This window comes from Coptis chinensis, chromosome 8, assembly GCF_015680905.1.
Source record: "Coptis chinensis isolate HL-2020 chromosome 8, ASM1568090v1, whole genome shotgun sequence".
In the NCBI taxonomy this organism is placed as follows: Eukaryota; Viridiplantae; Streptophyta; class Magnoliopsida; order Ranunculales; family Ranunculaceae; genus Coptis; species Coptis chinensis.
Genome location: NC_141463.1, coordinates 53,896,978 through 53,922,523, shown reverse-complemented (window position 1 = coordinate 53,922,523; position 25,546 = coordinate 53,896,978). Strand labels below are relative to the sequence as shown.

Below are 25,546 nucleotides of genomic sequence, written 5' to 3'. Positions count from 1 at the left end.
TGGACTGGTTATTGGTAGGGGCTATGTACGAGAGTAATGTTTAGGAGCAATCCTCTTTTGAGAGTTGCATCAAGCAACAGGATGAATGTGTCTCATTTCTGATGTCCCTACGACCCTACTTGAAAAGTTGAATCATTTCAGTAGACATGCTCGGATGCTCTTAATCTGGTGCCGAACACTCAAGCCCGAGTATCCATCTGATTTCTCCCTTTTTTTAAATTTAAATTGCTATGTTTGACTTGCAACTTTGGGTTAGGGTTTACAGTTTTCTTTTAATGAAATGTTGCATTCAAGTTAGTGCTAGAAAGTAGAATCTAACTAAACAAGAAGTTTTCTCTCCCACTTCTACGAACAGTTGAGACAAAAGGATTTATTACCTGTTGCTGTACAAGTTTAAGCGTTAATTTTAAGTGGTCAGTTTGAATAGGTTAAATGGTCCATAGTGGCTCTTCTGAAGTATGCAAGTAGGTATGTAATGTAAAACTCTTTTCAACATTATAGGAGGCTGTGAATTCTCTGGAATAAATCACATTCCCTTTTCGACATTATTCTCTTTTTATCTTTAGTGGAGGTACAAATTTACCTCGTTTGGGTTGAGTACTGTACTGTTACTATCTTGCAGGTTATAGACTTTCCCTCCTCTCTGCCTTGAGTTAGTTAGAAGTTTTGCCTATTCTATTGTTTCTTGTTCATTTAAGAGAAATTGAAGGGTTTTGAATCACTGTATCCCGCACTTACTGAAACAGAAGATGTCGAACAATGGGAGCAAGAGTAGTGTAGACAGAATCAGTGATTTGCCTGATCCAATGATCCATCATATCTTCTCTTTCTTGGATATGAGAGAGGTAGTTCAAACAAGCATCCTTTCTAAAAGATGGACACATTTATGGAAGTCTACTCCAAATCTCGACTTCTATCTCTCTCAGTACAACATATCTGGTGGTACTTCAATGGAATGCTGGAAAACAAAGAAATTCATAAATCTGGTAAATCAGGTTCTGGTTTTTCGTGACACCCTAACATACACAAGTTCAGTCTCTGCTCTGAAGAGTACTTAAATCCAAGTCAAATAAATACATGGTTAAGTGCTGCTTTAAGGCTACGTGTTGAACATATTGATACATCGGCGCTTGTTTCTGACTCTAGTGAAATGATTCGCGACCTCTTTATCTCAGAGCTAAGGGTATTGAACATATCTAGTTTTAGTTTGGATGATGAAGTATTTACACGAATGCCAAATTCAATGTGTTCAGCAGCCAAGATTAAGAGTTTGAGCTTTTTTTCTGTTGAACTTCCAGAAGGGAATTCCAGAGGAGAACTTGATTTGAGTTGCCCGTGTTTGGAAGTTTTACGTTTGAGTTTTTGCAGAATTAGTCATCTCAAACATTTCACTATTTCTGCTCCTCTACTTGTGAGCTTGGAGCTATATGATTCAGACCGTAATGCTAAATGTAACATAACCGCAAACAGTCAAAATCTCAAATCACTCAAATGCAAAGGTTCATTCCACGGGGATTATGCTTTTGAGAATTTGTCTAGTCTAGTTAGTGCAGACATTGATATGACTTTTGTTGGAAAAGATAAGCGAAATGATAAACGTTTGATCAAAGTTCTAGCTGGGGTTCGTAATGTACATTCTCTAGCAATACCTATGCGGCTTGTTAAGGTATGTTATTTCCCCTTATTTTCTTGGAATAAAGTTTATTATGGTGCTATCTCATGATGTGAATATCTTATAGCTTTTTAGCAAACAAAATCTGCATCCTGTCCAGTTGTCCACCACATTACCTATCCATTTGTATGCTATAGAGAAGTAATGGCATTTTGCTAGCTTTAGAAATTAATTAAACAACTAGCAGAAAACAAAAGGAAAATGTGGTTGTGCAGCCAATATTGTTTCTCTAATCAGAAATCTTGGATGTAGGATTCTGAGATATTTTATTGGGAATCGACTTTAGAAAATCTCTTTTCAGATAGAAAGGATTCGATAATTTGGGAAAGATCGGAAGGATGATGGTGTAAGATGATACTATACCACTTAGACTTTTATGAAAAATATGAGATCCCAATTGGAGCTTGGTATGAAAATGTTGTGCACTCGATCTACTTTGTGGATAGGATTCTATTTCTATATACTGTTTGAAAATGTTGCTCATTAAAATCTATGCTAGCAGCTTTTAAATGATAGCCTTAGTATTCATTCAAAAGACTATTCACCGGTTAACTTAAAATTGTAGTATGCCCATATATATCTACAGATAGCATATACTTGGATACTAGATGACTATAGATTCAACCATACCACTTAATAGATTTGTGGGCAGAGAACTTACTTGATACGGATGCATGTTTATAAATTTATGGAGAAACAGAAGACAGATAGATATCAACACTGTCACGTTCCCGAATTGAACTATATTATGATAAACGAAAGACATTTAACTGTTGATCCTGTATATATCCTTAGTTCCATTATGTACATCATATATTGAGTGACTAATTGGTTTCACTTTTATTTTTTCCTCTTTTGAATTTGTACAGACCATGGAGGGTTCAGAAGACATATTGGAGTGGCTTCCCAAACAATTTCCTAGTTTGGGATACCTGAAGTTGACACAATAGTGGGATGATAATAGTTACATCTTTGCAATTAATAGCAAACTTACTGGAGAAGTTTCCTCTTATTGCAACTGTTATTTGGGAAAAAGGAGAGGTATTAACCTAGACTACATCAATGGCTACAGTAACTTGATATTTTATATCTCTAAATGGCTACAGTAACTTGATATTTGAAATGACATACTCGAATTTAATAATGTGAATTAGTAGTGTTGCAACATTTCTAAATGCCTTTATATTAATTTGCAATCTTAAACGCTATCAATTACTGCCATTCCATGCATTGTCTCCATGTGTAGGAAATGATGCTCAGTTTAGACAAGGGAGAAGGCTTGGGAGATGCCTCTTCACTTGATAGTGCATTTCCTTGTTTAAAGACCGTGGAGATTAAAAACTCCATAGGGTCTACAAGTGAACTCAAGTTCATTGCTATTTTACTTGAAAGGGTTGTGAATATGAAGAAAATTAACATCAATGCCAAAAGCTCAATGCGGGAAAGCAAGAAGTTTACCCAGTTTAGGAAGAAACTATTTTCATTACCTCATGTGTCTTCAGATCTCGTGATATCCGTTTCTTGGAGTTGAAGCTTGATTGTCAGTGAAACGGGAAGCTAGTGCTATACGAGGGTCAAGTTTTACCACATAAGCAATGGGAAACAACAGACTGGTTTCAGAGGCATGGACTCATACACTGGAAACATATTTTATCTTTTAGGATTGCTGCGTTGGTTTCATTTCTTCAACTAGACAATTAAACAAACTTTTCTTAAGTAGGCAGAGAAGATCATTTTGATAGTTTTTCTTAAACATGCTTATCTTTTTTTGATAGCTTATGCTGCATGGTAAGCTTAATTTTATGCACATGGTTCAAGGATTTATGGTTTGCCTTATTGGCTTAGCATTTTGTACTTTGCATAAGTTGATTAAAGGGTTCTCCCCATATTGTATTACGTAGAGTTTGTATTATGCCCTGTTAAATTGGACCTTTAAGTTTAGAGAATATTCCTAGTTATAGTGTTTCATTTTTCACCTGCAGTCTGATCAAAAGTAGAATGCACCTCCTCTCGAAGTCTTGATATCTAATTTTTTTTGGTTATGAGGTACTGTGCGTAGAGGTTTGTGTTCATGGGTGCTGGAAAACCATGCTCACCTGGGAGTCTAGGTACAACGTCTGACACCTGTTCCGGTCAAACCCAGAATGATCCTCGAACAAATATCCACTCAACTACTCAAGATCTCTTGGTGGGGAAAGGATAATGTAGTTAGGGTTAACTAGTATTACCCCCACTAGATGAGCCAGTTAGGATTCCCCTCCCCCCCATTTGATTTGACCGTTAACTTTCAAGTCAAACAATTGAAAATTACATAAATGCCTTCATTGTTTTCAAAAAGAAAATGTTCAATTTTAATTATGTGGGGGCATTTATGTAATTTTCAGTTGTTTGACTTGAAATCATGTGTTTATGTGTTTAGGGGGGAGACCCTAATTTCCCATCTAGAGGGGTGGGGGTAACACTAGTTCACCCATGTAGTTATCAAAGAAGTTTCTTAAAGATAACAAAGAACTACTACAAAGAACTAATGAACACAAATCAATATGAATTTGAATTGAGTTTTATTACTTAAGGACAATGGAGTTTACAATTCTCTCTTTTTCTCTCTCCTACGCTCTGGTTTATCTATTTTCTTCTAATGAAATCATAATGAATCACTTTCTTCTTTCCCCGTCTTTATATAGTGCTGTCCTTATAGCTATGTCCAATCAACTTATGCCACGTGTCCCTTCTCTCTCTTCCTCATTTTCCCGCTTTAAACCTACAACATACAAACTATATTGCGAAATATCGATAATTATGTCAATATTTCTTATTAACCATGATATTTGGGTTGATGATATTTGCCCACGACATTGCCCCCTCTCGAAACTTTCAAATTTCGATTACGGAAAATTTGAATGCTTCGATAATCAAAAATCAATTTTCAAAATTTCAAAATTCAAAATATCAAGCGGTTACACATAGAAACTGAACAGTTATTACGAAATATCAGATATAAAAGGTTTCAATTGCTTTCTCTCTCTTTACTTATTCACAAAAAAGCTTGAGACATTCCAACCCCACCACCATTAACAACCTGAAAAACTTTAACTTGGCTCTTTTCAGCTGTCTTCATCACCAAATCTTTCTACACACTTGTCAGGTTAGTTAACATAAACACTTAATATGCTATTTTCTATAAAAAAATTTTATCGTTGTCTTTAATTATCTTGAAGAAAAACCCCTGTTTCCCTTTATATATTACTAGAATTTAGGGTTAGGGTTTTGAGTTTGAATGTGTTATTTGTGTGTCCCTATACTAACTAGACCTTGAATTATAATCTTTGACAGTATGGTTAGGAGAAAAACTTATGTTAACTTTAGGCGCACTTTCTCGAAACAATCCTGGCTTCGACTTCAAGAACGCATGCTTTTGAGACACACATCATTACCTCGAAACCCAACATTGTCATCTCAAAATCTCGATATCTTGACAAATAATATATTATACAATTATACAGAATATATCAATAGTAGCACAGATAAAAGATATAATTCTAATAAAAAATTTATTGTTTCTAGTGATACTGACATGTCGAACGAAAGTACCGAGTTTGCACCTCGAAACAACTCATCCTCCTCAGCTTCGACATCTCAAAGAACTGTAACTGACGTACCCGAGTGGCACGCAACATATGTGGGTGAAGGCTTAGCATGCCATCCCTTCGATATTGCGAACTCAGAGTCTGAACGCGAAGTTATGGATGATGATAGTATATGGAGTAGTGGTTTGAATCCTTGCTTTCCAAAAAGACCCAACTTAGACATAGTTAGAGCTACCTACCAGATTCCAGACACTGTCAACCTTCGACATTATGCTGGATGTAAGAAAGGGACTAGATGCCAAAGTGGCAATCCCCAAACCACCATCGTCACTGATGGGCAACTCGCTGTTGGTTTGCGATTTCCTTTATCTGACCTCGATCGATCAGTATTAAACTACTTGACCATCTCTCCCGGCCAAGGCACATGCAATTTTTGGAGATTGTTGTACATTTGTAACTATTATAGTTCTCACCTTGAACCCGATGTATGGGCATCCCAAAAAATCCACCTCATCGACATTCAGAAACATTATACCTTTGTCGAGCGTGTTGAGAAGAATAAAAACGGTCTACCGGAGCCTAGTGGCTACTTTTATCCCCAAAAATGGAGCAACCGGGCGGGCATCATAAGGAAAAATCGAGATAGTGACTTCAGATGGCCCTTATATCCTATCATTATTTCTAGGCAATGGGAATCATCTGCTTTAATCGCTGTGCCATCCTTGGCCCAACCTACCTTTAATGTTGGAGGTATGTTATTTTACGAATCTCCTTTCTTGAACCAATCTTTCGACCCTCTATCTCGGACCGGTTATATGACTGGTTTATCGTTGTGACCTTGTTTCAGTACGAAAACATGTATCGATGAGAAATCTTGGAGAATCCACTAGAGTAACGGATCTTCCAAAAGGCACTGAAGAAGAAATATCTGTTAAAACTGGTGCTGATAGATACGGCAACCCCGCCTCGAAGGTCGTGTTACAAGATGTCGACAACTATCTTGCTCATTTATATTACTTAAAAAGTAATGTGCTTAAAGGTCAAGATCCTTCACCTTCCGAAACTGCTATCCCTTCCCAAACTGCCCCTTTTTCATTACAGCCTTGCTCATATGAAAAAGGATTTAGTAAAACTTTTGATGCTTCTGAATTACCTGTAAATACTCCTCGATGTTACTTTGATTATGTGATAACTGGTTTTAAAATGACTGAAGATCTCTTTCCCAAAATCAAACAAGAAATTCCATACTTATATAATTATCCCCTTTTGCATGATGTGTTTGATCACCACTACTTATTGTACACAGATATGGCATCTCGCATTCCCCAAGTTCAAGCCAAATCATCCAAATCTGTGGACAAGCTTATGAACAAGAAAAACCCAACAGGTGGCAGTTCTTCCCAAGCTCCCACTTCTTCCAAAGAGAAAAATGCCAACACTGGTCTTCATTCCAAGAAGAGAAATGAACCTTGTCATACCACAGCACCACCAACCTCAAGGACAAGCAAGGCTACAAAAACGACTACCAATATTGCACCTGTTAATGTGCCATCCAAATCTTTGACTATTCCATCCAATAATAAGACTACTGCTTCTGGCTCTTCTTCTCCAACTGAAGCTTTTGAGGTTAATCTTGTTCTTCGAGACCATAAAAAGGTTCCGAAATCTACTTCTCTATTTTCTGATCCTCCGATACCTGGCCTTGGAGAAGCTCTTGTCCCGAATACTATACTTCCTCGAGATAGGTCAACAATGACTGAAATTGGCATAGATGAACGATTCCAACTTTTGTGTTCTTCTATTGAAAAAGTAAGTATCTATCATTCTCCTTACTCTTATCTTAATTTATTTATTCTGTACTCATTAACTATATCTCAATCCCAGGTTAAAGTTGCTGCTGTCGGGTAGTTTGATAGTGAAATGGCTAGCTTTCGTCGTTACAGGGATGAGAATGAACAATTGAAGAAAGACAAAGAAAACCTTCAACAATCTTTTGAGAAAGCCCAAAAAAATCATGCTGACGAGATAAAGAAATATCTCACCGAGCATACTGAGCTATAAAAGAAAATGCAAAGCTCTTGTGAAACTATGGAGAAAGAACTTGCCCAAGCAAAATCCACCTTTGCCAATGAGAAAACAGAATGGATAGCCCAAAAAAATGATCTAGAAGCTGAATTGGAGAAGGCCCATCTCAAACTGGGTGCTAATACTGAGCAAATGCAATATTGTGTTGATACCATGAAAGGCTTCAAACCATATCTTCCTCCTGATGTTATCAAAGAATATAATCTTGATTCTGATGACGAGAGCAAGATGCCCTCCAACATTGCATCTCATGATCTGGATACAGAGGCTGTAAACTTTGCTACACCTGTTGCTGAGGCTGTCAAGACCCCAATTTTCAATCCCGACTCTTTCATCAGTACACCCAGCTGCTTGGATGACCCTGAAGTGCAAGCTGGCCTCAATACCCTTCTTGAAGCCAAATGTCTTGATGTAAACCCAACCAATACCTCCAACCAGCTCTAGCTTCTTTGTCTTGATGTTTTGTAATTGTAATATTGATACAATGATCTGGCTATCTCTTCTGACTGCTTTAAACTCCTTTTGAATTATGGAAAATACATACTTTTGCTTGCTATCATCTTGAAACCAAATGTTTTGATTAAATCTTAAAATAGTAACCATACTTAATAATATTTTGAACAAATAACTTTGTCCTTCAATACCACTCCATCCAGAAACAGTAGCCATACTTAGTAAATATTTTGAAAATCAACTTTGATTTTCGATACCACCCCAATCAACAACAGTATCGATACTCAGTAAACATTTGGAAAATCATGTTCGAGTTTCGATACCACTCCAACCAAAAACAATATCGATACTCAATAAATATTTTTAAAATCAACTTTGAATTTCGATACTACCCCAATCAGAAGCAGTATCGATACTTTGTAAATATTTGGAAAATCATATTTGAGTTTCGATACCACTCCAACCAAAAACAGTATTGATACTCAATAAATATTTTGAAAATCAACTTTGAATTTCGATACCACCCCAATCAGAAGCAATATCGATACTTAGAAAATATTTGGAAAATCATATTTGAGTTTCGATACCACTTCAACCAAAAACAGTATCGATACTCAATAAATTTTTGAAAATCAACTTTGAATTTCGATACTACCCCAATCAGAAACAATATTGATACTTAGTAAATATTTGGAAAATCATATTCGAGTTTCGATACCACTCCAACCAAAAACAGTATCGATACTCGATAAATATTTTGAAAATCAACTTTGAATTTCGATACCACCCCAATCAGAAGCAGTATCAATACTTAGTAAATATTTGGAAAATCATATTTGAGTTTTGATACCACTCTAACCAAAAATAATATCGATACTCAATAAATATTTTGAAAATCAACTTTGAATTTCGATACCACCCCAATCAGAAGCAGTATCGATACTTAGTAAATATTTGGAAAATCATATTTGAGTTTCGATACCACTTTAACCAAAAATAGTATCGATACTTAATAAATATTTTGAAAATCAATTTTGAATTTCGATGCTACCCCAATTAGAAGCAATATTGATACTTAGTAAATATTTGGAAAATCATATTCGAGTTTCGATACCACTCCAACAAAAAACAGTATCGATACTCAATACATATTTTGAAAATCAACTTTGAATTTCGATACCACCCCAATTAGAAGTAGTATCGATACTTAGGCTTAGCATTGACATATCTCCATATATACCTTTTCCCTTAAACCATTATTTTTTGTCTTGGCATCGAGATGAGAATCTACAGATCACCAGGATTTTGTCTTACTTAGCCCCCTTCACTGTGTAATAATTACAAATTTATATTTACCAATAAATACCTCTAACCAACTGGCTCATAAACCAACATTCCTTGAATCAAAATATGTCATTAATCCTTATTTAATTATTATTCAAAATCTTAACTATCTCCTCCGCACAGATAACCAAGAGTTACTTTTTCATTAATATTCTTCGTTTTCTTACTCACCTACCATTAATGTTCCTCGTTTTTCTATTTTTTACCACTATGAAAATCTTTATAATGTTTGATTCTAACCCATCTCTTACAAAACCCCTAGTGAAAATTTCCAACCTTCACCAGCTCTAAAAAAAAATGTGTTTTACCTCTTTCTTTCTCCTTATCTTAGCAATCTTCATGGTTTTGCTGGACTCTCCTATACACTGGTCTGACTGCCCTACAACAGACCTATCCGATGATGAGGAAGAAACAGAAGAAGAAGTAGAAGAGGAAGAAAAAAGAAGAAGAAGAAGAAAAAGAATATGATGGTGAGTGGTTGAGAGACTACTACAATGATTATATCAAAAATAGCAACGGGTCCTCAACTACCAGTGATGACGATGATAATGGTGAAGATGCTGATCATGAAGATGAAGATGAAGAAGAAGATGAAGATGATGATGGCAATGATGATGATGATTAGCCTTCTTCTTTGTGTTTTTAACCTTTATCTCACTTTGTAATAGCCTGTTTGGCCTACGTCATTTTTCATTTTAATGAAGTACTATTGCACTATCTCGTTCATTTGCTTTCTCGATATATATTTTTAAAACTAACGTCGACATTCAACATCATTAACTTAAAGAAAAAACAAAATATCATTTATCACGACATACCTTCTTTTCTCATTATTCTTTACTCTGGTATCGGCCACCCGATACCACAATTTGACCTCGTATTGATATGACGCCTGATACCAAGATTTTTTGGCTTGGGCCTGTATTGCTGGCTAGAATTGGATTTTTTTTACCCGAACTCGACCTTGCTGCCAAGAACTTGATTTTTTAACTCGAACTCGACGTTGTTGTCAAGAACTGGATTTTTTTTACCTGAACTCGCATTGCTGCGAAGAATAGGATTTTTTTACCCGAACTCGACATTTCTGCCAAGAACAGGATTTTTTTACCTGAACTCACATTGCTGCTAAGAATAGATTTTTTTTACCCAAACTCGACATTTTTGCCAAGAACTGGATTTTTTTACCTGAACTCGCATTACTGCCAAGAACTGGATTTTTTTACCTGAACTCGACATCTCTGTCAAGAATTGGATTTTTTGACCTGAACTCGCATTGCTGCCAAGAACATAATTTTTTTACCTGAACTCGCATTGCTGCCAAGAACAGGATTTTTTTTTACCCGAACTTGACATTTCTGCCAAGAACTAGATTTTTTTGACCTGATATCGAGATGAGGATCTACAGATCACCAGGATTTTTGTTTGACCTGTTGTCAATCATATAATTCCAGCAATACAAGGATGCACTATACTTGTATATATATTGATTTTGAGAATGATAATATCTTTATTGAATGAATAACTTTGGGTAAACAATATTCTTTATTGATAAAATGCTTTTAAATTGCTTACATTTTGAGGCTTTGGTAATATTACACCTTCAGCCATTTTTAAGTAATAAGCTCCATTGACTCCCACTTTGTGAATGATGTAAGGCCCGTCCCAGCTTGTTGATAGTTTGCCAGCCCCTTTTTCTTTAGTGGCCTGAGTAACCACTTTCAAGACCAAATCGCCTTTTTGAAAATGCCTTTCTCTTACTTTCTTGTTGAAAGCTTTTCTAAGTTGCCGATGGTAGGTGTCGAGCCTTACCCTTGCTTGATCCCTTGTTTCCTTGAGATTGAGGACTTCTGAAGCCATTACCTCATTATTTTGCCCACTTACTAAGATTTTGGTTATGGATGTCGACACCACCATTTCAAATGGAGTTACCGCTTCCATACCATAGGCCAAAGTAAAAGGCGATTCACCTGTGGCTGTTCGAGGTGTCGTTCTATAAGCCCATAGAATATTGTTTAGCTCATCCACCCAAATACCTTTCTTATCTTCTAACTTCTTCTTGATATTATCCATAATGGTTTTATTTGTCGCCTCAGCTTGCCCATTACCTTGAGCATAATACGGTGCAGATGTGAAGTGCTTTACCTTGTAAGATTCCAAAAAAGCTTTCACCTTTCCTCCCTCGAACTGCGGCCCATTATCTGATATAATGGCATAAGGCAAACCATATCAACATATGACTCGTTCAAAAAGGAAGTTTATGACATCATGTTCTTTGATGTGCTGCAAAGCGATAGCTTCTACCCACTTTGTGAAATAGTCTGTGACCGCCAGCAAGAACCTTCTTTTGCCTCTTCCTGGTGCTAGAGGACCTACAATATCCATACCCAATAGAGCAAATGGCTAGGGATTTGAAACATAATGTAACTCCTCAGCTGGAACATGTATGGCTTTCCCATGAATTTGGCACTTTACACATTTTTTTGCATTTCGAAGATAGTCTCTTCTCATTTGAGGCCAAAAATATTCATGTCTCGTGATTTTATTTGCCAACGATCTACCAGCTGAATGGTTTCCACATTCGCCTTCGTGAAGCTCGGCAATGATTAGTTGTGCTTCCTCAGACGATATGCATTTCAAATGTGGACCTCCAGGATTCTTTCGATACAAGTCATTATCAATCAATACATATCTTTGGGCATCAGACTTAATCCTTCTGGCTTCATTTTTGTCCTCCACTACTTTCCCATCAGCTAAATATGATATATATGCTTCCATCCATGACGCCCCCAGTGCATCAATTTCCATGACTGCTGAGTCATCGATGTTAATGCTTGGTTTCTATTGAACTCCGATATGCAGAGTTCGACCCTCTGTGTTTTCCAGCATCGCTGCAACATATGCCAAGGCATTCACATGCTTATTCTCATTTCTATTGAGATGCTTAAGTCTTATTTTACTGAAATCCCTCAATTTGACTTTTATAAAACTCAATTAATCCACCATGTTTTCACATTTTGCAGAATATCCCCCATTGATCTGGCTGACCACGAGCATTGAATCACTAAAGATTGATAACTCTTCTATGTTGAGAGATTTAGCCATCTCGAGACCAGCTATTAAGGTTTCATATTCAGCCTCGTTATTAGACGCATGGAACCCCAATGTTATTGCTGTTTGAGTCTTTGATTTTTAGGAGTGACCAACACCACTCCGATGCCACACCCCTTACCTCCAGAGGATCCATCGACAAATAGTTTCCAACCATTTGTTCCAGCCCATGGGGTCGTCTATATCAATAACATCTTCAGCCTCTTGCAGCATTGAGAATTCCTCCTCTTCCATGCCCTAACTAGCATCCTCAGATGGAAAATCAGCCAGGAAATCGGCCAGTACCTAACTCTTTTATGATACGCGGTTTCGATACTCGACTTCGAATTCATTTACTAGTACAGACTATTTAGACATCCTTCCTGACCTAGCAGCTTTTGCCAGAGTTTGCTTTAATGGGAGATTCGTCATCACAATCACCGAATGTGCTTGAAAATAGGGCTTTAATCTCTAAGATGAGAATAAAAGTGCCAAGGCATATTTGTCTAGTATCGAATATCGAGTCTCAGCCTCGAGCATTGTTTTACTTTGAAAATACACTGGTCTTTCCAACCCATTTTCTACCTTCACGAGGACAGAACTAATAGCAAAATCTAATACAACCAAATAAAGGAGCAGACTTTCTCCCTCATCCGGTTTTGTGAGTGTTGGCATTTCTTGTAGATATTTCTTTAGTTCAAAAAATTCTTCTTCACATTCCTCATTCCAACAGAATTTAATATTCTTTTTAAGCAACTTAAAAAGCGGCTTACAACGATCAGAAGTTATGGAGATGAATCTATTGAGCACAACTATTCTTCCCGTCAACCTTTGTATTTGCTTTCGAGTTATATGTGATGGCATTTGTTAAAGCACTCGTATTTGCTCAGGATTAGCATTAATACCTCGCTTCGTAACTATGTATCCCAAAAATTTGCCAGAACTGACCTAAAAGTACATTTTTCGAGATTAAGCTTCATATTAAACTCTCTCAATATTTTGAATACAATGTCGAGGTCCTTTACATGATCTCCAGCTTTCATAGATTTGATGACCATATCATCAATATAGACCTTGACAATACGTTTGATGAGTTTCTTGAACATCTTCTCTACTAGCCTTTGGTAAGTGGCTTTAACATTCTTCAACCCAAATGGCATTCTGATGAAGTAGTATATTCCTCCATTAACCATGAACGCCGTTTTTAACTGGTCTAGCACAGCCATTAGAATTTGAAAGTATCCTGAATAACCATCGCAAAAACTAATCAACTCGAAACCAGCAGTTTGGTTGACCAATTCGTCAATTCTAGGCATGGGATAATGATCCTTTGGACACTTTTTATTTACATCAGTAAAGTCGACACAAATTCGAACTCTACCATCTTTCTTGGGTACAACCACTATGTTTGCTACCCATTTAGAATGCTCAACTTCTTTGATGATGCCATTATCTAACATCTTTTGTATCTCCGCTTGCACCGCTTCTTCGTACATTGGCCTCACCTTTCTATGCTTTTGATGCACTGGAATTACGTTTTCTTCCATATTCAGTTTGTGCGAACAAATATCTGGATCGATACCGGTGAGATCCGACATCGACCATGCAAAAACATCTTGATTCTCTTTCAAAAATACTACCAACTCCTTTCTTATATTTACAACCATTTCTGTACCAATGAACATATGCCGCTCACTTTCTCCTTTATCGATATTAATCTTCTTCACCGCCTCTATGGTTTTTCTTTCCCAGGGTGGCTCTTCATGTTTCTTCAGCTCTTGAGTGAACTTTACCTGCTCCCGTATATGCATGTTAGTGTCGGCAGGTAAAGCTTGTTGTAACTGCTAGCTAGAGTTTTCCAAGACGCCCCCAATGTCTTGGCTTTTCCCCTTCATCATTCCCTTTACTGTGACGAAATTACATTTTTCTGATTCAGATTGATCGCCCCTAATCTCATGCAATCCATATACAGTTGGGAATCGGAGAACTTGATAAAATGTACTAGGCACAACACGCATTTTGTGTATCCATTTCCTTCCCAATATGGCATTGTGATCAGACTATTACTTGATGACCACGAATTTCGTCATCACCGTTTGAGGCCCAGCTCGAACTGGCAATTTTATCTCTCCAGTAGGTTTGGTAGAAGTTCCATTAAAACCATATAAACTGAACTTTGGTGATTTTAAATGTGACTCATCGAGACCAATTCCTTTGAATGCTTTCCAAAATAAAATATTAACTGAACTACTATAGTCCACTAATATCTTCTGTACATCATAGCCCGAAATACACAAAGTGATTAACAAAGCATTGTCATGTGGTAACATTACCTTGGACAAGTCATCTGGTACGAACATAATTGCCTTAGGAATGCTAGCTGATATCAGCTGTTGATTCACCGTCACTGGCTCGATATTGACCTTGAGCACCTCTTTCATCGCCGAGATCTTACTTATCTTATCTCGAAGGATCTTTTTATGAGGAATTTCCCCTTTGTAAATCATGTTTATTACCCCCAGTGGCTTCTCACATATGGTCGCCATTTCTGCAGGTCTAACATCAGCACGAAATTCTCTCAACTTCCCATCTTTCATGAGCCTGTCTATCTATTTTAATAACTGTAGACACCTATTAGTCTCATGGTTCTTAATCTTATGAAGTTACTCTGAGAGTGTATTTCGGCCAAACCACAAAATTTTCCTTTGCTATCCTCCGCAAGATATCTTCTGGCGTAAAATTGAGAGCTATGAAGTTACTAGGATCGAGTTCCTCCTTCAATGTTCTCTCATGCTTTCTTCGCTGTTGTGGCTGCTGATTATCTCGGTTTGTATAATGCTCCCGAGGTCTTTTATTATCTGACCTCGAGGAATCTCGACTTTCATAGCGATCATTACTATCCTTATATTTTTTCCCCGCATCGGTGACTTGTAATACTGCTTGCGCAGTGGCGGTTCTCAACCCCTCCTCTACTATGATATCTCTATCAACCTTATCATACAATTCTTGCAATGTTTTAACCTCTTTCCTCAACAGATACTTATGCATATAAGATCCTGGTATTACCCCTGCTTGAAAAGCTATGACAGCTGTCATTTTTGATTCATCCAATCTTTCCACCGACTGCGTTTCAGCCTTGAACCTTGTCAAGAAATCTTTCAATGACTCCTTCTTCGCTTGCTTCAATTGAAATAAGGCCGACCCCTACTTTGGCTTCACCCTCTGGTGACCGTAATTGGTGAGAAACATTTCTTCAATTCACGAAAGCATGAAATGGATCCCTCAGGCATAGTACAAAACCATTTTAGTGCTTTGCCTTTTAAGCTAGAAGAAAATGATCGACATAGTACTGTATCCCAGTACTCAGTGCCCTGATATATCGAGAACTGATGTCGATAACTAAAAAGATGGTCTATGGGATTAGTGGCTCCCTCGTACTGACTGAATTTTGGATTCTTGAACTTTGGAGATAACGAGGCCCTTTCTATCTCTTTTTTCAATGGATTTCTACTCGCATCATTTGCCTGCTTTCGTATCAAGGCTGAGACTTTCTCCAGCAACTGATCTCCAAATTGCTTCTACATCATTTCTTGCACCATTTCCTTCGTGATTGGTGCTTTGACTTCTTCATCTTGCCCCACTTTCGGTGTCACTTTCGCTACAGATTGTACTTCTTCAGGATGACTTCTTCTCACCTCCTCGAGGTGGCTCTTTCTTACCACTGGGGTGCCTGATCTCGACTCCTCGCCATCCTTATCATACATAGCGTCTTCAACATGCCTCTCATTTTCTTCCCTAACTGCTTTATTCTCAGCCATTAACATCTGATTTTGTTTTTCCAATTCATTCATCCTTCTCAACAAATCTTTCAAAGACACTTCTTCCTATCGTATCTCATCCACTTCTTCTACCAGTCTACTCGCTGATCTTCTAGTTCTTCTTTCTGCATTCTTAGATGCTGCTTGAGATGTGCTTGCTTCAGTAACCATTAATGTTTTACTTGCTGTCGTTTGTTTGGGAGGCATCTTGATATGAAACCGAATATCTCCCTAAACAAATTTACTATTCTTTGCTGATCCTCTCAAAACTCCTTCAACACCTTTAATCAGTAGATTCGAACCCCAAAAACCAAAAAAAGAATGATCTTTCTTGATCCTTTAAATACGGATGGCGCCAATGTAGTTATCAAAGAAGTTTCTTAAAGATAACAAACAAAGAACTAATGAACACAGATCAATATGAATTTGAATTGAGTTTTATTGCTTAAGAACAATGGAGTTTACAATTCTCTCTTTTTCTCTCTCCTACGCTATGGTTTATCAATTTTCTTCTAATGAAATCATAATTAATCACTTTCTTCTTTCCCAGTTTTTATATAGTGTTGTCCTTATAGCTTTGTCCAATTAGCTTATGCCACGTGTCTCTTCTTTTTCTCTTCCTCTTTTTCCCGATATGCAAACTATACTGCAAAATATCGATAATTATGTTGATATTTTTTATTAACCATGATATTTAGGTTGGAATATCGGGTCTACGATATTTGCCCACGACAGATAAAACCCCAACCAGTTATTTATTTTTATTTTTTTATGTTTTCTATATAACCAAAATTACAGACGATTGAAAAAGGAAGAACAGCCAATGCAGAGATTTTTATACTCCCCATTGATGACGAAAGATGCATAGAATGTGTTAAATCAATTACATGTAATCTCTCTCTAACCTGATACGTACTACAACTATCAAAATGATGACTCCAAACTACGAGTTCTTTGTTTTCATGATATGCTTAACTATACAAGAGCAAACGTAACACAACAAACGCCCACACTGAGATATATCACTGAAGAAACTTTGAAACAACAAAGCATCTACCAAAGGTACTCCACCCAGATTGCTCGCTTCATCCTGCACCGCTTTCACTTTTTCTTCGGGCGCATCCAGCCCATCCTCTGTCATAATCAGGTGACTATGAGCTGCTTCCACAGCTGCCATAGCCTTGTCCTTCGCTGCCTTAGCTGGCAATTCTCCATATATATATATATTATGACTTGCATCCCCTTCCTCCGTGAAAGGTACGTCATGCCCACTCTCCTCTCGCATGAAAGAACCCATGGCTTGCTCACCACCGACAACTGCAGTAATTATAGAAGCCAATAAACTCATCATAACCTTAGCATCAGCAAAGAATATGACACATGGAAGACAAGTAGCAGTGCCAGAATTACAGTACAAATAGACCTCGGGCCTCGTGGCTGGATATGGGTCAGGTTTGGATCGGATCAGTGTATATATCCATTTCCAGTCCCACGAAGGTTGACCGTTGACGGGAAATTGAAACAGATCATCACACTATTCGTGCTCATCATTTTCTTCACTCACCCAAACCCAAAATTAATAAAAAAAAAAATGCAGCAGCCTCAGCAGATAAACGTAGACAGACTGAGTAACTTACCGGACCCAATACTGCGCCAAATATACTCATCAGTAGACACAAAAGTGTTAATTCAATCAACAATATTTTCCTACAGATGGAAATACTTATGGAAGTCAATAAACACCATAACACTAAATCTCGACACATACACCACGACTCCAAATGCCAACCGTATAGATTTCGTAGACAAACTTTTACTCCTACGTGACAATATTAACGTACACAAATTTACTCTATCTTGTCGAGGTTGTGTATATGGCTACTTGCATTGTTACGTTTACGTGTTCAAGACCTTTATTTAGATGTTAATCTTGTTGAGTTTCTTGATTTACCAGAGTTTTTTTTCGCTATGGATATTAAGAAAATGAGGTTGGGTAAGTATGGTATGTTTGGTATTCAGTTACCGACTTCTGTTTCTTCCGCGGCGAGTTTAACTAGTTTGGAATTAGTTGTTGTTAGATTTCCTCAAGGGGATGATGATGGTAAGTTGGTTTTGAGTTGTCCAGTGTTGGAAAATTTGGTTATGATAGAATGTGAGATTTTTCATTTGGAAATTTTGTCTGTAGCGTTACCGAGACTTGAGAGTATGGAGTTTGTGGATGAGTATGATAGAGGTGGGGATTGTCAGGTAAATGTATGTACCCCGAAGTTGAAATCGTTCAAGTTTGTAGGACCGTGTTTTGCGCATGTTTGGTTGGAGAATACTCCTTGTTTAGTTAGTGCTGACCTTGATGTGTATCAAATTAAGTATTATGGGATTGATAAAGATCTTTATCTTGAACGGTTGGTGAGAATTATGACAGGGATGGCATATCTCAAAGCTGTAACTATGTCCGGTTCACTTCTAAAGGTACGCGATTTGACCATAGTCTTTTGTTTTTAACATTTACTTGAATATTTGGCGTAGGCACTTAATTATGAGATCAAATTAGTTAGGCGGAACGCTAGACTTTTTTACCACTGCATGAAGTAGGACTTGCCTTTTGCTCATATTGCAAATGATTTATTGAATGATGATTATGCTATCCATATTGGAATGATTAATTGAATGAGAAAATTAGAACTCTAGTTATGTATTAATAAAGAATAATTAGAGTACCCTGAGCTGGGAAATCCTCACCCAAAAAGATAGTGTAGCAGAAGATTTAGAAATGTTTGTGGAATAGTTAGTATAACTAGATGGTATGACATACAGACAAAAGATGAAGTCTATCGTATCCTGAATGAGCTTATGCCATGTGTCCATTGTCATAAAGTAAGCTAACTATGTGTACACATGAGGTATCTACATATATAGAACTATATGAGTTAAGAAACAGACCTGCAACAAAATCTATTAACTATGTAGAGTCTTCAACTTGCCCTTACTCAACACTTAAGTTGCTGTATCCTCCATAAAAGGTGTGTAATTCCAAATTTCCTCATGTTTGAAAAGGTTGTACTCAAGATATCCGAGAATAAGTTAAGGATTTCCACACAACACTCTGTGTAACTATCCAGCAAGATCCATTGGAAAACTAAAATAGGGCTGTTTGTCCCACCACTGGAGTGAAAATATTGCTTTGCTGCACTAGGTTGAGTCTCCACGTCGACCTTTTCTTTGAAGCCCTGTATTGAGTCACAGTTTCCATTTAGCGCTAGCTAAAAAGAACTCAGCAATCAGGTGGAGCAATCCCTTTATGCAGTTAATCCCTCGTTATTATGGGATTTAATCAGATTATGTACCATATTTATAGATATCTATGTGGCACAACTTGTAAGTAAAAACTCAAAACAATTTAAACATAATATTCCTTAATGGTATTCTTAATAACTACATTAGTTAGTGATTAACTTAGAATTTGGTTAAAGACGGTTGTAAATTTTTACATTTATTTAACTTTTGGTCTCATTTATTAAGGTTTCCTTATAGTGAGAGATCGGATCTGTAGGGACTAGAGAGGTTGAGATTCTTCACTTGATTAACTTTGTTGTGTGTTGGGGGTGGGGGAGGTCAGTTAAGTGGATAATCTATAAAGTGCAAGTCTTTTTTTCCCTTGTTTCTTTTTTGTTATTAAAACTTGTAGCTTATTCCTAGTTCCAAATTTCACTTTCTTATTCATTTTAGAGTAGAACGTAGATCTTGTATGAGTGACTCTAAATTTGATTTTTTTCCCTTTCATGTGTAAAGACCTTAACAAAGCTTCCTATATTGGGGTGGATTGGCTTTATTTTCCGTAATGTGAAGTACGTGGAGCTGACAAATCAATGGGATGATGAAACATGCATCTGTCCAATAGCTAATATCCTGGAGAGGTTGCCTCATATTGAAGCTCTCGCATTAGAGAGAAATAAGGTACTCTAGACTCTTAACACACTATTCTTCAAAGATCTTGTCTATATCCTTGATGCCTTACTTTGACTCAACGTGTTTTGGAACGCCACATACTTTGACAAGGGTAGTCATTAAGCATTTGGGATTTTTTACCAGTGCATGTAACAGTTACCTTAACCTGCATGGTTATGGCATCATAAGGTCCATGAGCATGCATTAGTTTTGCATATTTGTTTGAATTAAAACAGTATAGATAATGAAAAAGGATACATGCACAAACTTCTTGATGGAACAGCCACAGCCCATTACTCTGTAAAACCTAGGGTGCACTTACAGTGCAGTACATGCATGCTTATGTTTAAATATGTTAAGATTCAGAGAGATTTCAATAGTTGTTCTGGGGTTTCCATGAGTATCGAGTATATTATGTCATTTTATAAGAGATGAGCAAACACATGTTGGGGTATTTGTACAATTTCATTAGCGAAAGACAATCTTTCTTCTGTGAATATTAAAAATCAAGTTTGTATTAGTTTTGAAGTAAATGAAAGTTCACCATCGAGTGGAAGATTAATAGGAAGATCTCTCCACGCTTAAGAATGTTGTGGATGCCTGTGAACAACAGCAGTATTTGAAAGAGTGAAGAGTACAGTGGCTTTCTCTAAATGTTTCTTGCTGAAAGGAAGTCTTGTATGTTAATGTTTTTTATTGAAAGAGTTATTAGTTAGTTTGAATTGGACATTTGGCCTAATGCTTTTATAAAAAACTATGGAAATAGAAAGGCTCTAAAGCCTCTGCCCTGAGGATACTCTAAGACACACGCACGGGAATGTGGAACCCACCCTCTTTCACTTAAAACCATTGCATGACAGTGTAGGGCAGTATTAGGGGGGAAACGTTAAGCAGTCAATCTATTGAATTGTGTCAGTCCGTGCTTATTGTCTAGAGTTCTATCACAAAGATTTTCATAATCGTAATTACTAACTAATCACGTCGTTTAATTGTTGTGTAGGGTTTATCTTTTGTATTTTTCCCTTTGTTCTGAAGTTCTTATCGTTGTCTCATTGAAAGGTTGGGGAGGGGGGCGGGGGGAAAGGGAGTTGACCGTTTAGCATGTGATTTGACTATTTGTAAGCTTAGAACTTCACATTCCGTGTGGGTTCCACTAGAGGTGGGTGATTGTAAGACAGATGTCTAGATCCCGTTATTGCAACCTCTGGCCCTAGCCTTCTTCAAATCTTTTCAACATATAAAATTAAGACCATTTGGGTCGTCTCCCAAGCCTAGTGCTTTGGGCAGCTGGGATCATAAACATTAATTGGGAGTTATTTAAATGAATAAGTTAAATCGAAAAATGGTTTTATATATTCCCGTCTAATGATTATATATTTTCATTTATAGTAATATCATTCTGCTCATTTCAGAAATTTTTGAGCAGTTGTAATATTAGTAGAGCATTTGTAGTATGCTGAGTGTAATTGTGCTTTAAGATTCATTAGAACTCATTGACTGCAGCTTCTTTTGAATTTGTAATGTATCAAAATTTTCTTTTAAATTGTCAAGTGAATGTTACTCAGGAATGAGGGGATAGATTTAGTGTTGGAGTGTAACCATAAAATTGAGAGAGAAGCTGAATAGTCTATGAGATGTCATTCTTTGAAAGATAGATTTGGAAGATGATCCCTAGTATTGTACATGAGGCATTTTGAAGGGGTGGTGCCACCTATTGATGAGGTGCTCCTGTCTATCAGTACCTTGACGGTTGTTGATTTTTATATTTAGTTAAGCTGTTGGATGATTCCTAATTGATGTGGGACTACACACCCGGCACAACTTAACGTTTGGCACCTTTTCATCACACCATCGGGGCAAATCCCAGGGGTATCACAATCTACGTCAGACCGTTAGTTGGAGGCTATAATGGTTTCTTAACGCATAATAACTAAATGGTTTAATGCTATGTACATGGACACACCATAATTTGAAAATAATCCGTGTGGGATACGTATCCATGTGTCCGTGTCGGACACATATTGTATGTAATATACGTATCTTTTTGATATTTTGCCGTGTCAGACACTTCGTATCCGTGTCGGATATGGACACACCTAGCCATGTCAATGTAACTTAGGTTTAATGTAAGCCGTAAGTAGTTGAGCTCCTAGAAAGGACTAGGTTTCTTTCCCCACAAGTTTCCTAGTGTGTTTGTGGTCTATCTATGACTGGAAGGTTGTTTAATGTATTCTTGTATCTCTGAGTAATACGAGTTTTCTTGTTTTCCTTTTAAAATAGAGTTCAGGGGTTTCCTTTCAAAAGACCTATATGCTGCATCATCTTTATCCTCATTCTCTGTTCTTTCTCTTTAATAAGGCATAATGTTTGGATATCAGAATTGTTGTTTTTATCATAGTGAACTAAATCGGTGGTTTAAACATTACTTTAACTGTTTAACAAACTATTCCGTGTTAACAGCAGTCACTTCTTAAAGGTTGCATTACCCCTATTCTTGACAATTCGTTCTAAAAGTAATCTGATACTTGTGCATATCTTAATGAGGACAAAGTCTATCCACTTAAGCAAATTAGGACATTGTAGTACGCAAGTTTTGTGTTTCTCAACTCAATATTGGAGTTATTTATCAACAATTTTTTTTTTATAGCATGACCTAGTATAATTATGTTTTCCTTACAGCTTATAAAGTGGCTTCATATTACCTCCAGCATGATTCATGAAGTTAAATGGCGAGCTTTAGATGCTAAATCATATTTATATAAATTGACATTAGACGTATAATAATTTTGTGTTCAACATGTGATTGTCGTATGCTTCTAGATCCTGAAAATACTGGGAGTGAAATCTGTTTTGATACATATTCAGTTGAATGTCATTGGATTGATTAGTGTCAAGAAGTATTTCTTCTTTCTTTCAAATTTTAGCATAGGTAGTTCAACTTTTTGCAAAGGTTATGGTCAATTATTGGTACTGACCACCCCACCACCCAAAAAGAAAAAGAAAAAAAGGATAGTTGTTTCACATGTCTACTGCCTTATTATACTGGAAATCAACTCATTGATTTGGCAGTAAATTAGGTTTCCACCTATCGTCTTCAGTGTGCTATTGTTCTCTACTGTATACTAACCAAATCCTATTCATTGTGTTCATTTTGCACTAATTACTATCATTTTCTTTCTCGATCTTTCTCTCTTTTTCTTTTTCCTTTTTATTTTTTGACCGCTTTCTATTTCTTGTTTAAAGATCTTAAGAGGTCCTTACGATATGGTGGAAAGGCTTCCCTTTCTTTCTCACTGTTTGAAACATGAGGAACTTCACAAGAGGTGTGATTCATGCATTTGTACACAATTGGAGAGTTTGCCTAGTAATGAAGCTCTTCTCTGGGAAAAAAATAAGGTACGGACGGACACTTTTAACTAATTGTTTTTCAGGCCACATGGCTTTGAATGCCTATGTTATGAACTTGGTTTTAGAGTGCATGTTTTAAGAAGTTATTCATCACTGTGAATTATATTCATGTTGGTGGATTTTGTCAGACCCATAATTTTTATGAATAAAATCCCATCTTAGTAGCAAAGTTATCATTACTCTTTTTTTTCACTTTTCTATATAGGAAATGTGGTTGGGTTCAACAAACAATGCAGAAGTCTTGCCATCTGAATGCCTATTTGATTGTTTGAAGACAATTGAGATCAGGAATCCCCAAGGGTCGGATGATGACCTCAAGCTTATGTCTTTTTTACTTAAGAGGGCCGTAGCATTGCAGAAAGTTATAATCACTACAACTGGGCAGCTGTCAATAGAGAGAATGAACAAGCTGACTGAATTCAATGAGACTCTATCAGAATTACCTCGTGCTTCTTCGAGTGTCTTGATAGATTAACGAGAAATCTGAAGCAGAAAGTTATCGGATGTTTTATACTTGTTACAAACATGTCGAATAGGGGTTTAATATTTCTCACTTTGACATATACACTGATTCTGAAGAGTGAAGACCTCCAATGATGAGATGTAGTATCAACTCGGAACAAAGCTTGAAGTTCAAATGCTCACAGACAAGCGTATCTCAGACAAACGCTCACAGACCCTGTCAATATTTTAAACTGACTGAACTGGGGGTTATGGTCGGCTTTGGTCTTGGGCTTAAAGACCCAATATTATATTTTACAAGAAATGAGGCTCACCTCCTTCATTCAGAACCTGTTACACTAATCTACCCTCAAATCGCTAATACCCACTAAACACTCCTCTTTTTAAGCCGTTTATACGTAATTTCCCTGTTTTTGTAAAAGTAATTAAATCTCGGTCTAATTTTAATATCCTCACCAAAATTGTTTCATTTTCTACCTTTTCACGAAAATAGAGATTTAAGATTGACGATCAGAGGATTACCAAAAAAAAAAAAAAAAAAAAAAAACAGTGATGTTCTTGTTTCACCATTGAAGAAACAAGTTTCCACTAAAAAAAATTGAAAAATGAAAAACACCGAAACAGTGATGTTCTTGTTTCACCATTGAAGAAACAAGTTTCCACTTTCAGATTCTCATTGTTTGACCATTGAAAAAACAAGATTTGACATTGAAGAATTGTAAAATGGTCATTCTTACATCTGAGAGATTGAAGAAAGTGGTATATATTTTCATCTCGATCGTCTTCAAATTTGTGTTGGATGCTTTCTCAATTTGATTACGAACTCTATTCAATTAATACTTCTTGCTTTTTTCGTATTTTATAGTTTTATGCAATTATACATCTTGATATTGTTTTCGCTTTGTTTTAATTTGCTTTTATATGTTTCTATTACATTTTGAATTTGTTATGAAAAGTAAAATTTTCATAGTGATTCATTAATTTTGGTGTTATTACTATGAAAAGTTAGATTTGCGTAGTGTTCATCAATTTTGGCATTGTTTTTGTAAATGTAGTGAAATGGAGGGATTGTGCTTTTCTGTTATTTGTTGCAAAATCCTAACTAGTGTTTGTCTTGGCACTAATTGTATTATTATGGATTTTAAGGGGGAAAATGGTCGGATTTTATTCCTGTATCCATTTGACATTTCATTTTATTCATTCTTTGAAGCATAGTGTGATAGAGACAGACTCGGAGCTTCAATCCTTGGCGTGCTTCTGTTGGGTGAAAAGTGAGTACTGTTGTTATGGTCACCGCAAGCTTCAACTCTTGGATTCTGCTAGAACGCCACTTGCCTATCACTACAATGGTGGACAAGATCCGTGGGAAAATTATGAAAATGATGTCTGATCGGCGAGAGTTGGGAGACCAAACAAGAAACAGAAATAGAGCACTAGTGCTACAAGAGGTAGGAAGAAGAACAAGCGCCCTTGCTATGACCATCGTAACCCAAGAGTGGGCTCCACTCCTACAATATGCTCTGCACCGATTCAATTATTTGTTATTGGGTTAACTAGTATTACCCCTAGATGAGCCAATTAGGATTCCCCCCCCACTAGATGGGAAATTAGGGTCTCCTCCAAAATACACAAAAAAAAAAAAGTCAAAGTGGGTTGACCGAAATTTTTTTGTGTGTATTTAGGGG

At 36.8% G+C, this 25,546-nt stretch overlaps 3 protein-coding genes and 1 long non-coding RNA gene across 7 annotated transcripts; 2 read left to right on the top strand and 2 right to left on the bottom strand.

Annotated features, from left to right (window-relative positions):
* LOC147481954 (uncharacterized) lies at positions 1–3,566 on the top strand. 2 transcript variants are annotated; one of them, XR_015204930.1, is made up of 3 exons: positions 1,073–1,666; positions 2,542–2,713; positions 2,919–3,566. It is a non-coding gene; the product is annotated as an uncharacterized LOC147481954 (long non-coding RNA). The 2 variants fall into 2 exon arrangements; XR_015204929.1 differs by having other exon boundaries at positions 1–1,666; positions 2,542–3,566.
* A 6,981-nt stretch (positions 3,567–10,547) lies between these two features.
* LOC147481953 (uncharacterized) lies at positions 10,548–11,946 on the bottom strand. The gene is made up of 3 exons (XM_086579137.1): positions 11,700–11,946; positions 10,738–11,339; positions 10,548–10,568 (listed from the first exon to the last, which is right to left on the bottom strand). Exons 1-3 carry the CDS (start codon positions 11,944–11,946, stop codon positions 10,548–10,550), a joined length of 870 nt encoding a protein of 289 aa, XP_086435263.1.
* Positions 11,947–14,291: 2,345 nt separating this feature from the next.
* On the bottom strand, positions 14,292–15,324 carry LOC147481952 (uncharacterized). The gene is made up of 2 exons (XM_086579136.1): positions 14,920–15,324; positions 14,292–14,837 (listed from the first exon to the last, which is right to left on the bottom strand). Exons 1-2 carry the CDS (start codon positions 15,322–15,324, stop codon positions 14,292–14,294), a joined length of 951 nt encoding a protein of 316 aa, XP_086435262.1.
* A 1,555-nt stretch (positions 15,325–16,879) lies between these two features.
* Positions 16,880–24,190, top strand: LOC147481951 (F-box protein At4g09920-like). Of its 3 annotated transcripts, XM_086579959.1 has the most exons (6): positions 16,880–17,911; positions 18,001–18,147; positions 18,232–18,515; positions 19,836–20,000; positions 23,235–23,387; positions 23,605–24,190. In XM_086579959.1, the coding sequence occupies exons 1-6, from the start codon at positions 17,638–17,640 to the stop codon at positions 23,872–23,874; spliced, it is 1,293 nt and encodes a 430-aa protein (XP_086436085.1). In that variant the 5' UTR covers positions 16,880–17,637; the 3' UTR covers positions 23,875–24,190. The 3 variants fall into 3 exon arrangements, with proteins under 3 accessions (XP_086436085.1, XP_086436084.1, XP_086436086.1); XM_086579958.1 differs by having other exon boundaries at positions 16,882–17,911; positions 18,001–18,515; XM_086579960.1 differs by having other exon boundaries at positions 17,783–17,914; positions 18,003–18,515.
* Positions 24,191–25,546: the final 1,356 nt, after the last annotated feature.

Bases quoted from the DNA above. Each gene is read 5' to 3' on its own strand.
- LOC147481953 (XM_086579137.1), bottom strand. From the start codon at position 11,946: ATGGAAATTGATGCACTGGGGGCGTCATGGATGGAAGCATATATATCA. The intron at 11,340-11,699 runs GTAGATCGTTGG...CCATTATATCAG, and splicing joins ATGTGGAAACCATTCAGCTG to ATAATGGGCCGCAGTTCGAG. The intron at 10,569-10,737 runs GTAATATTACCA...GATTGACAACAG, and splicing joins ACTTAAAAATGGCTGAAGGT to GTCAAACAAAAATCCTGGTG.
- LOC147481952 (XM_086579136.1), bottom strand. From the start codon at position 15,324: ATGACAGCTGTCATAGCTTTTCAAGCAGGGGTAATACCAGGATCTTAT. The intron at 14,838-14,919 runs GTTTGGCCGAAA...TTATTAAAATAG, and splicing joins TAGCAAAGGAAAATTTTGTG to ATAGACAGGCTCATGAAAGA.
- LOC147481951 (XM_086579958.1), top strand. From the start codon at position 17,638: ATGCAGCAGCCTCAGCAGATAAACGTAGACAGACTGAGTAACTTACCG. The intron at 17,912-18,000 runs GTTGTGTATATG...TTGATTTACCAG, and splicing joins ATTTACTCTATCTTGTCGAG to AGTTTTTTTTCGCTATGGAT. The intron at 23,388-23,604 runs GTACGGACGGAC...TTTTCTATATAG, and splicing joins TTCTCTGGGAAAAAAATAAG to GAAATGTGGTTGGGTTCAAC.